At 38.5% G+C, this 12,309-nt stretch overlaps 1 protein-coding gene across 2 annotated transcripts in view; it reads right to left on the reverse strand.

The window, feature by feature from the left end:
• RpI135 (RNA polymerase I subunit Rpl135) overlaps window positions 1-12,309 on the reverse strand; it is a 164,906-nt gene that overhangs the window by 5,663 nt on the left and 146,934 nt on the right. For both annotated transcript variants that reach the window (XM_067083406.1, XM_067083407.1), the window contains 3 exons: window positions 8,177-8,333; window positions 1,220-1,345; window positions 814-941 (listed from right to left, as the gene is read on the reverse strand). In XM_067083406.1, the coding sequence (XP_066939507.1) occupies window positions 814-941; window positions 1,220-1,345; window positions 8,177-8,333 (411 nt within the window). The remainder of the gene's footprint in view (window positions 1-813; window positions 942-1,219; window positions 1,346-8,176; window positions 8,334-12,309) is intronic.

The raw sequence follows: 12,309 nt of genomic DNA on the forward strand, positions 1-12,309 counted from the left end.
CATCTGAAAAGAAATATAATTAAATATTTCTATACTAGTACAATAAATGTAAGTATGATGATGTCTGCTTTTACTTATTCTCTCACTTCTACCACATAATTATTGTAAGGGATGACACTAGTGTTGTTATAATTTTGCAGAATGGTGAAGCTGGCCTAGTGAAGGCCTTCTGCCACATGCTGGGCCTCACAGTTTCACTGCATTTTTGTCAACCTTGCCCATTTCCTGTGGTACTGTAATCTGTGCAAATTAACTGTTAATAAAAACTTTAAACTTTACTTAGTACCATATTTATTCCACTTTATATTTTTTTTACCATTCTACGCTATTAATATTATCACTACTCATCCATTATTGAATAAAATTCTTTTTTTCATATCCTCCCTAAATTACTCCATCACTGTGTGATATACATCACCATGATCTTGGTAGTGTGAATATTTGTTGTATGGTTCAGTTGGGCTTATCAAATATTTTTCAGTGATTAAATATCTTTTACATCCAATCAGTTAAAGAAGGGATAAAAACTGAAACTCCAATTCACATCAGAAATAAAAAAATCTATAATACTGAAAATCCGTTTGATTGCCTCTAACACAGTTTACCCATTCAAACATGGTGATGTATGTTTGAGAACAATGGAAAGGCCAAGAAAATTATGGAATATGAAAACAGACTGATGAGATAGGAATACTGGCAAAAAGAAAAGCAACACAAAAAATTGGTGTGAACTAATTTTAAGTCAAACCTCGAGGGAGGAAAATTAGAGCTAAAAATGTTAATGATGGTGATAATTTTTAACAAGCAATTTACCTGCCACTTATCTGCTGTCATGTGGCGGAGTCTCTGATAATAAATAATACCCATGTAAATTTGTGCCTCCATCATTCGTCCATCAGTTCCACTGTAGAGGGTATCTTCACCATAATAGCTGAAACCACCTGAAAAAGTCAATACAGTACATTAAAGAACAGTCATCTTGAAAATTCTAGTTTTGTTTTTGAATAAGTTGATGGACTGGTTTTATGAAATTGGCTGTCAAGCCAGGCATTGGGGTACTTTTGGCCATTTAACACTTTATTGTTGAATAATTGTCATTTGTCAATCATCTATCCAAAACAACATTCTCACGCTATATGACTCTATGTATGAGGCAAGAGTGCATCTTGTGAATACAAATGGAAATATATACTTATTTGTATCTTCACCCCTGACTTACCTTTCTCCAAAATTTTACCAAAATAGTCTACAGCAGGATCTTCATCAGAAAACTCAAAGGGGGTTGAGTCAAAGGATTTACCAAATTCAGCAGCTGCCTTTCCCCCTAGAAGTTCAAGCAATACACCTGCAAAGTAAGATGAAGTTTTTCAAGCTTGAAGTCATTAAATTTTCTACAAATGAGGTTATTTTATTTTTGTAACAGTAGGTAAGCCTAAAGCAAAAGTTGAAGAAAAATACTTTCAGATACTCAGTACCCAAAAGTAAGAATTAGTTCAAAGGACCTACAAAGAACATTGTTGTAACTTGTGTACATATCAGTGAAACAATAACTATTCAAGTGTAGAGAGATATGAGAATACTTGAAAAAATTAAAAACCAAAGCTAGTATTCCGCTACTTGGTATATAATTATATTGTGCATATATTTAAAATACAGCAATATAACAGCCAAATTCGGTTCCCTTCACCGTGTTGATGTTCGGCTTTTTTTTTCTAAAATATGTACTGTAGTGCTTCCAGAAGCCGTAAGCATCGGTGGTTTGTTGCCTGGTCTATGATTTTGGTGTTCTTTACAAGTTCTCTTTCAGGCCTTCTTTGATGTTTTTGGAGGTGACAGGAGAGACACTTGGAGAGTTTGATAGTAGTCATCATGATATAAGAGTGGCATCTTTCCACCACGCACGTAAATTCGTAGATGACCCTACTTCTCTTCAAAGACGTTTCTGGGGCGCAGGGTTGTTTTTAAGCAATAACTGGCTTGTTTTCATATTTTTTTAGTATATTATCAGGATAATTTTATAATTTTCTGCAATAGGGGTTTCATTTTCATCATACGGAGAAATTTAAGAAACCAGCCGACGCCAGACACCGACGAGAGAGAGAGAGAGAGAGAGAGAGAGAGAGAGAGAGAGAGAGAGAGAGACCAGACGCCGGACAATCGACGAGAGAGAGAGAGAGAGAGAGAGAGAGAGAGAGAGAGAGAGAGAGAGAGAGAGAGAGAGAGAGAGAGAGAGAGAGAGAGTCTGATTAATTGATTGTGGGTTATCTGGTGACACAATTACCAAGGTCACTGATGCCGAATACTAAATGTGATCTTTTCACTTTTATAATATGTTAAACAAAATTAAAAATAAAATTCTGCTAAAAAGAACTACATATAAATTTGATACAAAAAAAAGAAAAAACAAAAAAGAAAATTATAACTTAAAAAATAAATAAATAAATAAATTTCTGCTAAAAAGAACTATTGATAAATTTTATCCAATAAAAACAGTATAACTTGAGAAAAAAAAAATGAATATACTAAGACCGCACAGCTGTCAAATATATTTGAGAAGACCTGCCTCTCTGATAAAAGAGATAACGTTATTATTACATATACTTTCTCCCAACAGTTTTGCCATGCTATAATTACCACCTGCTTCACTGCTATACGATAAAAAACGATTCCTAAGTTCCACTAGACTGGGACACTCAACCAGCAAATGCCTAACAGTCAGCAGAACTAAGCAATCATCACGGGCTCATTCTCCCCATTCATCACATAGCTGTGAGTTAAACGCATATGGCCAATACATAATCTATACAATACAACCTCCCATTTCCTTGGTATTAGGTCATATTTCCAAGGGTGTGTCTGACTAGTGATTTCTTTCATTTTATTGGGGCCTACTCTGTCCCGCTGAAGTACCCATAAAAGCTGGATGTATTTCCATATATCATGGATTGTATCACGATATGGAACAGGGCATTTTCTCGGTATCAAAGTTTGTGCTGCTAGCTTGGCTAGCTGGTCTGACTCTTAATTTTCAGATATGTTCACATGGGCAGGAACCCAACAAAAAGAAACAATGCTTCCTCTATAATGGTGCAAGAAGATCCACTACAAGATCTTCAACACTAAGGGATGACCAGTATTGAAGACTTCCACGGACTGTAAGGCACATTTAGGATCACAAAATATTGTGTAGCTAGAAACTGGGAGTGTTGCTATATGTTCCAGTGCTACTAAAATGCCATACAGCTCAGCTGTAAAGTTTAAATCAAAATATTGTGCTAGAGACTTCCCATTTGTTGCAAAATGAAGGTAAATGATTGAATATTACTAGAATGTAAGAGTTTTAGCTTACAATTGCATTTTTCGACCATTTCGGTCGAGTCAAAGTTGACCGAAGGTTGAAATTTTGGCACTTATTGTGATTTATATGAAAATATTTCAAAACTGATAAAAGCTACAACCATGAGTTATTTTTTGTTGTATTCTACATGAAATTGGGCACATTTTCATATATAAAATGTTAAGTAATGGCTAATATAAAACAACGCAAAAATTACGACAAAGTGACTAAAGAGTTTCTGAGATTTTCAGCAGAGTTAGCCCACGCGGACGTAAGGAAAAAGTTTTTTTTCAAAAATTCACAATAAATTGAAATATTGTGCTAGAGACTTCTCGTTTGTTGCAAAATGAAGGTAAATAATTGAATATTACTAGAATGTAAGAGTTTTAGCTTACAATTGCATTTTTCGACCATTTCAGTCAAGTCAAAGTTGATTGAAGGTTGAAATTTTGGCACTTTTCGTGATTTATATGAAAATATGTCAAAATTGATAAAAGCTACAACCATGAGTTATTTTTTTTGTATTCTACATGAAATTGCGCACATTTTAATATATAAAACTTTATGTAACGGCTAATTGAAAACTGTGCAAAAATTACGACAAAGTGACTAAAGAATTTCTGAGATTGTAAGAGCCTGACGCCATCTCTTCCAAACACGTATGTGTTCGTGTGTTCGTCGTCCATCAGAATGGCGAGACGTTTGGCGTCTTCACAAACAGAAACATACACACAGTTTGATACAGAAGATTCGTTGGAACATTATGAGTACATGATTAGAATGCTTGCATGGCAATGCAAGTGGTGGTGATTGTACATACATCAAGACAACAATGGTCAGGGAGAAACAGATGGAAATATTGTGTGGTTGAAATCGCGTTCCTTTAGAGAAAGAAAATGAGATGCTCTTGTTGTCTTGTCCACTCCGATGGACGACGAACACACGAACACACACGTGTTTGGAAGAGACGGCGTCAGGCTCTTACAAGATTTTCAGCAGTCAGCGCGCGCAGACATAAGGAAAAAGTTATTTCAAAAATTCACCATAAATCGAAATATTGTGGGAGAGACTTCTCGTTTGTTGCAAAATGAAGGTAAATGATTGAATATTACTACAATGTAAGAGTTTTAGCTTACAATTGCATTTTTCGACCATTTTGGTCAAGTCAAAGTTGACCGAAGGTTGAAATTTTGGCACTTATCGTGATTTATATGAAAATATGTCAAAATTGATAAAAGCTACAACCATGAGTTATTTTTTGTTGTATTCTACATGAAATTGCGCACATTTTAATGTATAAAACTTTATGTAACGGCTAATAGAAAACAGTGCAAAAATTACGACAAAGTGACTAAAGAATTTCTGAGATTTTCAGCAGAGTTAGCTGATGCTTTCTTTTGGGATAAGAAAGAAATTCGCGCATGCGTAGCTGGGTCACAATTGTAAACAAAACAACAGTGTGATCTGTGAACTCACAGTATCCCTCAAGGCGCATGATTTAAAATTTTTCATAAACGAGGCCCATAAGTATTTTTCCGCGAATATTTAAAAAAACTTTTTTGTAGTCTATGTATTTTACGTCCACTCGGCACCCGACAGACAACTTTTGTCGACATAAAATACGTCCAGTCGGCGTTAAAGGGTTAAAATCAACACTGCAATTGGAGCTACAAATTGAAAGGTCAATGCAGGAGACAATGCCAGTCTGAATGTGATAATGGGTAGGTTCTCCAGTATTAAGAAGGCCTATATCTTCATTTTCTATAATAGATGCCATCATATTCCCTTTTTGGTTTGATGTTGCATCTCCCCAAAATGGATGTATGCTGTTGAAGTCACCAAGAAGAAGAAATGGCTCTGGTAGTTACCACATTAAGGATATTAAGTCCTCTTGGGAGGCGTGACTATTGGCTGGAATGTAAAGGGAACATATAGTACATATTGCCTTCTTAAATTAATCCGTACAGCCACAGCTTGAAGTGGAGTATTTAGTTTTACTTGGTAGTGTGGAGTGTCTTGACGGATGTAGATGAGGGATCCACCGTGATTTCCCACTTCCAAATCAAATTCAGTTCTGAAGTGAACATATTCCCTAGGACAAGGGGTATATTCACCTAGCATGGTCTCTTGCAAACATATCCCTACAGAAGAATGCTCATAGAGCAAAAGCTTCACTTCCTCATACTTTGCTCGGAGTCCCTGACAGTTCCAATGAATTATGGAAGTGAATTTATTTCCATCTGGGACCATCAGTATGGTTCCTTTTTACAGGATTGGGAGAGCTCTTTTTTTCTACTTGGGGGAGGCAATTTAGTGGGCAGTTTTGTTGGCTTCTTGGGGGGAATAACCACCTTGAAAGAGCCAACATCCTTTCCTTCAGTGTCTTTGACACTGAGGGGTTTTTTAGTTTCTTCTCTCTCCATCTCAATCGAGATGGAGAGAGCAGAGGTGTTCTCTAAAGAGACCACCTCAACTGTCTTGCTACTGCTGGCAGTAGCCAGCTCTGCCTCTAAAGAGGCAGAAGCACCAGCAAGGACTGGTGCTGGGGGATCAGCATCGGCTGGTTTGTCCTCCAAAATGGGGTTGGCACCAACAGGAGCTGGCACCGGACCAGGACCCGCTGGCTAATCTCAGGGATAATTCCACCCCCGGGGTGTCAATATGACATCATATTGACACCCTTCAGGTCCAAACATCATCGGGTTGGGTGACACTCCCAATCACAGTTCCCACATTTAGCTTCGAACATGAACCCCAATCCAAGGTATGATGCTCTTTCCTTTCACACAGACAGGAGATTTAATGAAGGTGGAAATATCCACACTATGTAAGCCAAAGAGTTGGAAAAAAAAAAAAAAAAACTAGAAGCAGTAGTCATAGAGGGTGGATAGGAAGATGGAAGGGAGCTGAAAAAATAACCTGGAGGAAGAAATAAAAAAGGAGTAGAAGAAAATGAGGACAGAGAGACATTTAGAGTCAAACGGGGGGAACGATTTCCCCTCGTTCGAGGGCTCCATTGCTCGTCACAAATCTACGGCATGAGAAAGAATATTCCATGATGGAGCCATGTGACTAAGTCACAGCAGTCTCTCATTAAGAGAGAGAGAGAGAGAGAGAGAGAGAGAGAGAGAGAGAGAGAGAGAGAGAGAGAGAGAGAGAGAGAGAGAGAGAGAGAGAGAGAGAGAGAGAGAGAGAGAGAGAGAGAGAGAGAGATAAGGTGATACATGCCAATAGACCAGACGTGATGTTGACTGACAAAATCAAGAAGAAATTCTCACTCATTGATGTGGCAATAACATGGGACACCACAGTAGAGGAGAAAGAAAGAGAAAAAAATTGATAAGTATCAAGACCTGAAAATCAAAATAAGAAGGATATGGGATTTGCCAGTGGAAACTGTGCCCATAATCATAAGAACGTTAGGAACAATCGCAAGATCCCTGAAAAGGAATCTGGAAAAACTAGATGCTGAAGTAGCTCCAGGACTCATGCAGAAGAGTGTGCTACTAAAAACAGCGCACATAGTGAGAAGTGATGGACTCCTAAGGAGGCAGGATGCAACCCAGAACCTCATGCTATAAAAACCACCCAGTCGAATAGGTTGACTGTCATAGACCAAAAAAAAATAAATAAATAAGATATAAAATAAAATAAATAATAATAATAATAATAACAGCAGCATAAATCGAGCAAATAATTGACTTAAAATTTTCATTACAATGAACATGGGACAAAAAACGTTTTTTTAAAATGTGAAAATGAAGAAATATTCTAAAACTGTAACTTGTCTTCCTCATAAAACATACAAAATTTCAACATTTTCCTATAAAAATAAGTACAGTATTGGGCAAACTGAACAAATAATTTTATCACAAGTCATGTTTGGTTAATTGTTTTAAACCATTTACATTAACCAATGTCAATCTAACACTTATACTGCATAATATTGTACAGTATAGCAATTGTCTCAACTGGGAAAAAGGGCTATGGACTAGCAACATCGTTTTAAGCCTAACATACAGGAATCCAATTTATAGCAATGCTCCAGAAACCTACATTATATTGGATATTTCTGGGAATAACTTTACTTACTGCAATTGTTGTATATCCCATTAAATAAACAAATTTATACAGATCAGACCCTATACAGGAAAGCAGCTGACAGCATGTTTGTGCAGTGCGCTGCACGCTGTACTAAAGATACTTGTAGCAAGCATTCCCTGGGTCCACAACTGCAATACTTTAGCTTTTCACCTATTCAACTGTTTTTCCCTGTTGGTGGTCACTACTAATGTTTATCCAATCCTTTGGGTCACCCCTATGAGAGGTTAGATTTGACTTTGCAAATACTGTACTCTGAAGCTTTCTTTACTTCAGTAATGAAACTAAGACTCCCAAATTTTGACATTAAAGAACAGATATCAAAATACATTACTAGAGGGACAAATTCAAGGAACAATTCCTTAAACTACAAAAAATGTAGATGTTGATAACAACCAGGGAAAAATGGCAGAGGGTAATTGCATAGTATTTCTTAATGCTGTTATCTAGTGTATTTTCATTTTTATTTGTTATATTTGTCAGTTATCTACAAAAAAATCCTTCTTTCATGTTTGGAACTCCTTATTTTTCCTGATGGTGGTCAAGAAAGAAATATCATCTGATAAGTCCCAGATTAGTGTCTGCAGTTATCTATGCATCTCTGCAAAACATCTTGAAATCTTTTTTATTACATATAGACAGCTTTTCTTATTACGTACTTGAGGATAAACATTGCAATACAATAAGCAACTATGTGTTCAATGCTACTATATACAGTACAACAATTGTAACCTTTACCTGCTGTCATACGTGAAGGCATACCATGGGGATTAAACATGAGGTCTGGAATAATTCCTCTTTCTGAAAATGGAAGATCCTCTGCTGGATACAATCTACTCAATATACCTTTTTGTCCTGCACGACTAGCAAATTTGTCACCAATGATGGGATGTCTCTGAAATGTGGAATAGTCATTTTTCAAAAAGATTATATTGTATGTATATACAAACTGATTGACTCTTTCTCCCTTCTCAGATTAATGAAAAATGGCCAAAAGTAAGTAAACCATATTGCAATTTTTTATAAAAATTTTTAGTATTTGTTTAGTATTTCTTGACATGAAAAGTTCTTGTATTTTGAAAGAGCAGATAAATAGAACCATAATGTAATTATACCTGATAAATATATATGACATATTCTAGAGCTAGTGGGATCACTTAAATACTTTATTACTGTGGATTAATTTCCAAAACAACATAACTGACACCTACTTACAACAGTATAATTGCCTCTTATTTTAATCTGGGTCTACATAATACATTGGCAAAATGACATTTTTATAATAAAATAAAGTTTAATATATACTAACGTTTCTAGTATCAGCAGATAAAATTTGAAACTCGCGGTAGCGATTCTTTTGTTTTGGTGTAGGTGTCTAACCCCGCCCACTTTCGGTGAAGAAGAGGAACCACAGAGCAAATGGTTTCAATTTGTTTTTGCCATTATGTCTATGCGAGGGGAGGAGGGAGGGCTCCCATTCTGTAATTACTGGTAAGTACTGTATATATAACACTTTATTTTATTATAAAAATGTCATTTTAATATAAGTGACTTACCAAGTAATTACATAGCTGATCCCACATTGGCAGGAGGTGGGATACAAGGACTACTCTATCCCAAAACATTATTTAATGTAATGAATTTGAGAATAGAAAATTTGCTAGCATTGGTACAATACTTGTTGTTTCCTTACCTGGTAAGAGAGCTGCTGCAGGAACATACTGCCTCTGGTTGGCACTCATCTTACTCAGTGGAGGTGAGGGGGCATGGCCCTGTATTGCCTATTACATAAGTGGGAGACTTACAGCGGACATCACTCAACACTAGTAAGTTATACAAAATTGCCCCTGCCCAGGGTGCAGTACTTAAATAAGACAACCAGATAACAATGCTGTTACCTACATCAAAAAAATTTTAAAAAACACCATCACCCAACCATTAACAACAGGAGGGGATATCCATGTACATAGTATCCCCAGACTCCCCTAGAACTCAACACCATAGATCAAGGCAATGAGAAAGGATGGAAGGGATGCTTCCTACATTCTCTCCCCAAACACTGTGCCAGCCACCGACGAAGGACCCAAAGTACTGCATTCACTAAAAACTGTTTCTATGTCCCTTAAATAGTCGGATGCAAATACTGGTTTACATCCCCAATACGTTGCTTGGAGAATGTCTCAAGGAGATAGGTTATGTTTAAATGTTAAGGATGTAGCCACTGTCCTGATTTCATGTGCTTTAACCCTTAGAGAAGGCAAAAGCTCTTCTCCTATTTGAGAGTGGGCTTCTCTAATGAGGTCTCTTAGGAAAAAAGAGAGAGCATTCTTCGTAAGAGGATGTGAAGGATCTTTGACCGAAGTCCACAAATTACTTGAAGGTTCCCTTAACTTCTCGGTTCTCTTCAGGTAAAACTTTAAAGCCCTTACAGGGCGAAAAGCTCTTTCTTCTTCCTCAGGTCCCAGTATTTCTCTCAAATTCTTGACCTTAAAAGAACACAGCCAGGGTTTGGATGGATTCTCATCCTTTGCGAGAAATCCGAGTGTACAGGAACAGATCGCATCTCCTCCACAGAAACCGATCCTTCTATCTATGGCCTGTATCTCACAAAAACTCTTAGCTATAGCGAAGGCTACCAGAAAGAGGGCCTTTTTAGTCAGATTCCTGAGAGAAGATGTGCTGACAGGTTCAAAAGGTGGTCCAGACAAGCGTTTTAAGACCATGTCTTGGTTCCAAGATACTGGTTCTGTCCTCCTTTGCTTAAATGTATCAAAGGATTTTATTAAATCAGAGAGGTCCTGATTCGAGGATAAGTTAAGGCCTCTATGCCTGAAGACTGAGCTAACCATAGCCCTGTAGCCTTTTATGGTCAAAGAGGTCAAGCCTCTGTAGGTTCTGAGGTATACAAGGAAATCTGCAATCTCCTTAGAGTTGTTTTAGAAGAGATTTCATTCTCTCTGCACCAAGTGCGGAAAATGGACCACTCGTTCTGGTAAACGCTGCAGGAAGATTGACATCTGCATTTTGAGAAAGCCTCTGCAGCTGATCCCGAAAAGCCCTTACCTCCGAGGAGTCTCTTGACAGTTTGTACCCTCTCAGAGCTAGAGTAGACAACCCTTGGTGAAATTTTCTGACATGGGGTTGTTTGAGAAGATTGTGTCTTTGAGGAGCAGTCTTGGAAAGTCTACCAGAAGACCCATGAGGTCCAGAAACCATTCCTTTAGAGGGCAAAATGGAGCAATCAGAATCATCAACGCATTCTGGTGGGACTGGAATTTGTTCAACACCTCTTGTATCATCATTCTGAAGGGAGAGAAGGCATAAAGCTCCTTGTTGGACCAGTCCTGAAACATTGCATCCATTGCCCATGCCAACGAATCTGAGACTGGTGAACAAAAAAGAGGGAGATGATGGTTTTTGGACGTCACGAAGAGGTCCAGAGTCAGTCTTCCCCCCAGTCTCCAAAGGGCCGAGCAGACTAAAGGATGTAGAGTCCACTCTGTGGGAATGATTTGACTGCCTCAGCTCAGCTGATCTGCTAGCACATTCAGTTTCCCCTGAACGAATCTTGTCATAATTCTTGTCCGGTTCTGATCGGCACAGAGAAGCAGATCCATCACTACTTCGCAGAGCAATAAGGAATGGGTTCCTCCCTCCTTGCTTATGTACAAGGCTATTGTGTTGTCCAAATGAACTGCTACGGTTTTGTCATACACCTCCGAGGAAAAAGGCTTGAAGACCCAAGTGAATAGCCTTTAGTTCCCTCACATTTATTGCTAGTTCCTTTTGATCTTGCGACCATGTCCTGTAGACTTCCCTGTCTCCCAGGAGAGTGGCCCAGCCCAAAGTCTGATGCATCGGCAAAGAAGCTTAGGTCGGGGTTCTGAGGTGAAAGGGACTTCCTTTCTAATGACCTGCTTTCTGACCTCCACCAAAGCAGGTGTTTCTTGATGTTCTGGGTCACTGGAAACACAAAAGAGTCTGGATGCCTTTTTCTGTCCCAGCTGGCTCTGAGGAAGAGCTGCAGTACTCTCATATGAAGTCTCCCTAGGGAAACAAACTGTTCTGTTAATGCCAACATTCTGAGGAGACTCGTCCATTTGTTAGCTGAGCAGCTCTGAATGGAGAGAAACTCGTCTATTGTATGTAGACAGAACTCCACTCTCTTTGGGGCTGGAAGAGCCCCTAAAAAAAAGAAGAGAATTCAAAGACAACCCCAAATAAACTATTTCCTGTGAAGGAGCCAGCTGAGACTTCTGATGATTGATCAACAATCCTCCATCCTGGGTTAACAGGAGTTTTCCGAAGGTCCTCCGCACATTATTCCTTTGTCAGGGAATGAAGGAGCCAATCGTCTAAGTAAAGCGAGATGTTTATCCCCATGAGATGAAGCCAAGATGCCAGGGGGGGGCAGAACTCACGTAAAAACTTGAGGGGTCGTTGTTAATCCACACATAGAGCTTGAAATTGGAAGATTTGGCCCCGAAACACAAATCTCAGGTACTTCCTTGAATCCGGGAGTATAGGGATGTGGAAGTATGCACCTTGCATATCTATTGAGACCATCCAGTCTCCCTGATGAATAGCAGCAAGAATGGAATGATTCGTCTCTATATGAAACTTTGTCTTGAGAACAAAATTGTTCAGTGCACTTACATCCAGGACCGGTCTCCATCTTCCCATAACCTCGGGGACTACAAACAGCCAATTGTAGAACCCCTCTGAGCTCGGATCTGTGACTACCTCTATTGCCCTCTTCTCGAGGAGGGAGTGTACTTCCTCTGCAGGAGCTGAAAACCTCTGAGCCTATGGAGTAGGCAGTCAAGCTGATGGGCGTTCTTGACTAAGGGAGGTCGATCTGTGAATGGGAT

This window comes from Macrobrachium rosenbergii, chromosome 40 (genome assembly GCF_040412425.1).
Source record: "Macrobrachium rosenbergii isolate ZJJX-2024 chromosome 40, ASM4041242v1, whole genome shotgun sequence".
Lineage (NCBI taxonomy): Eukaryota > Metazoa > Arthropoda > Malacostraca > Decapoda > Palaemonidae > Macrobrachium > Macrobrachium rosenbergii.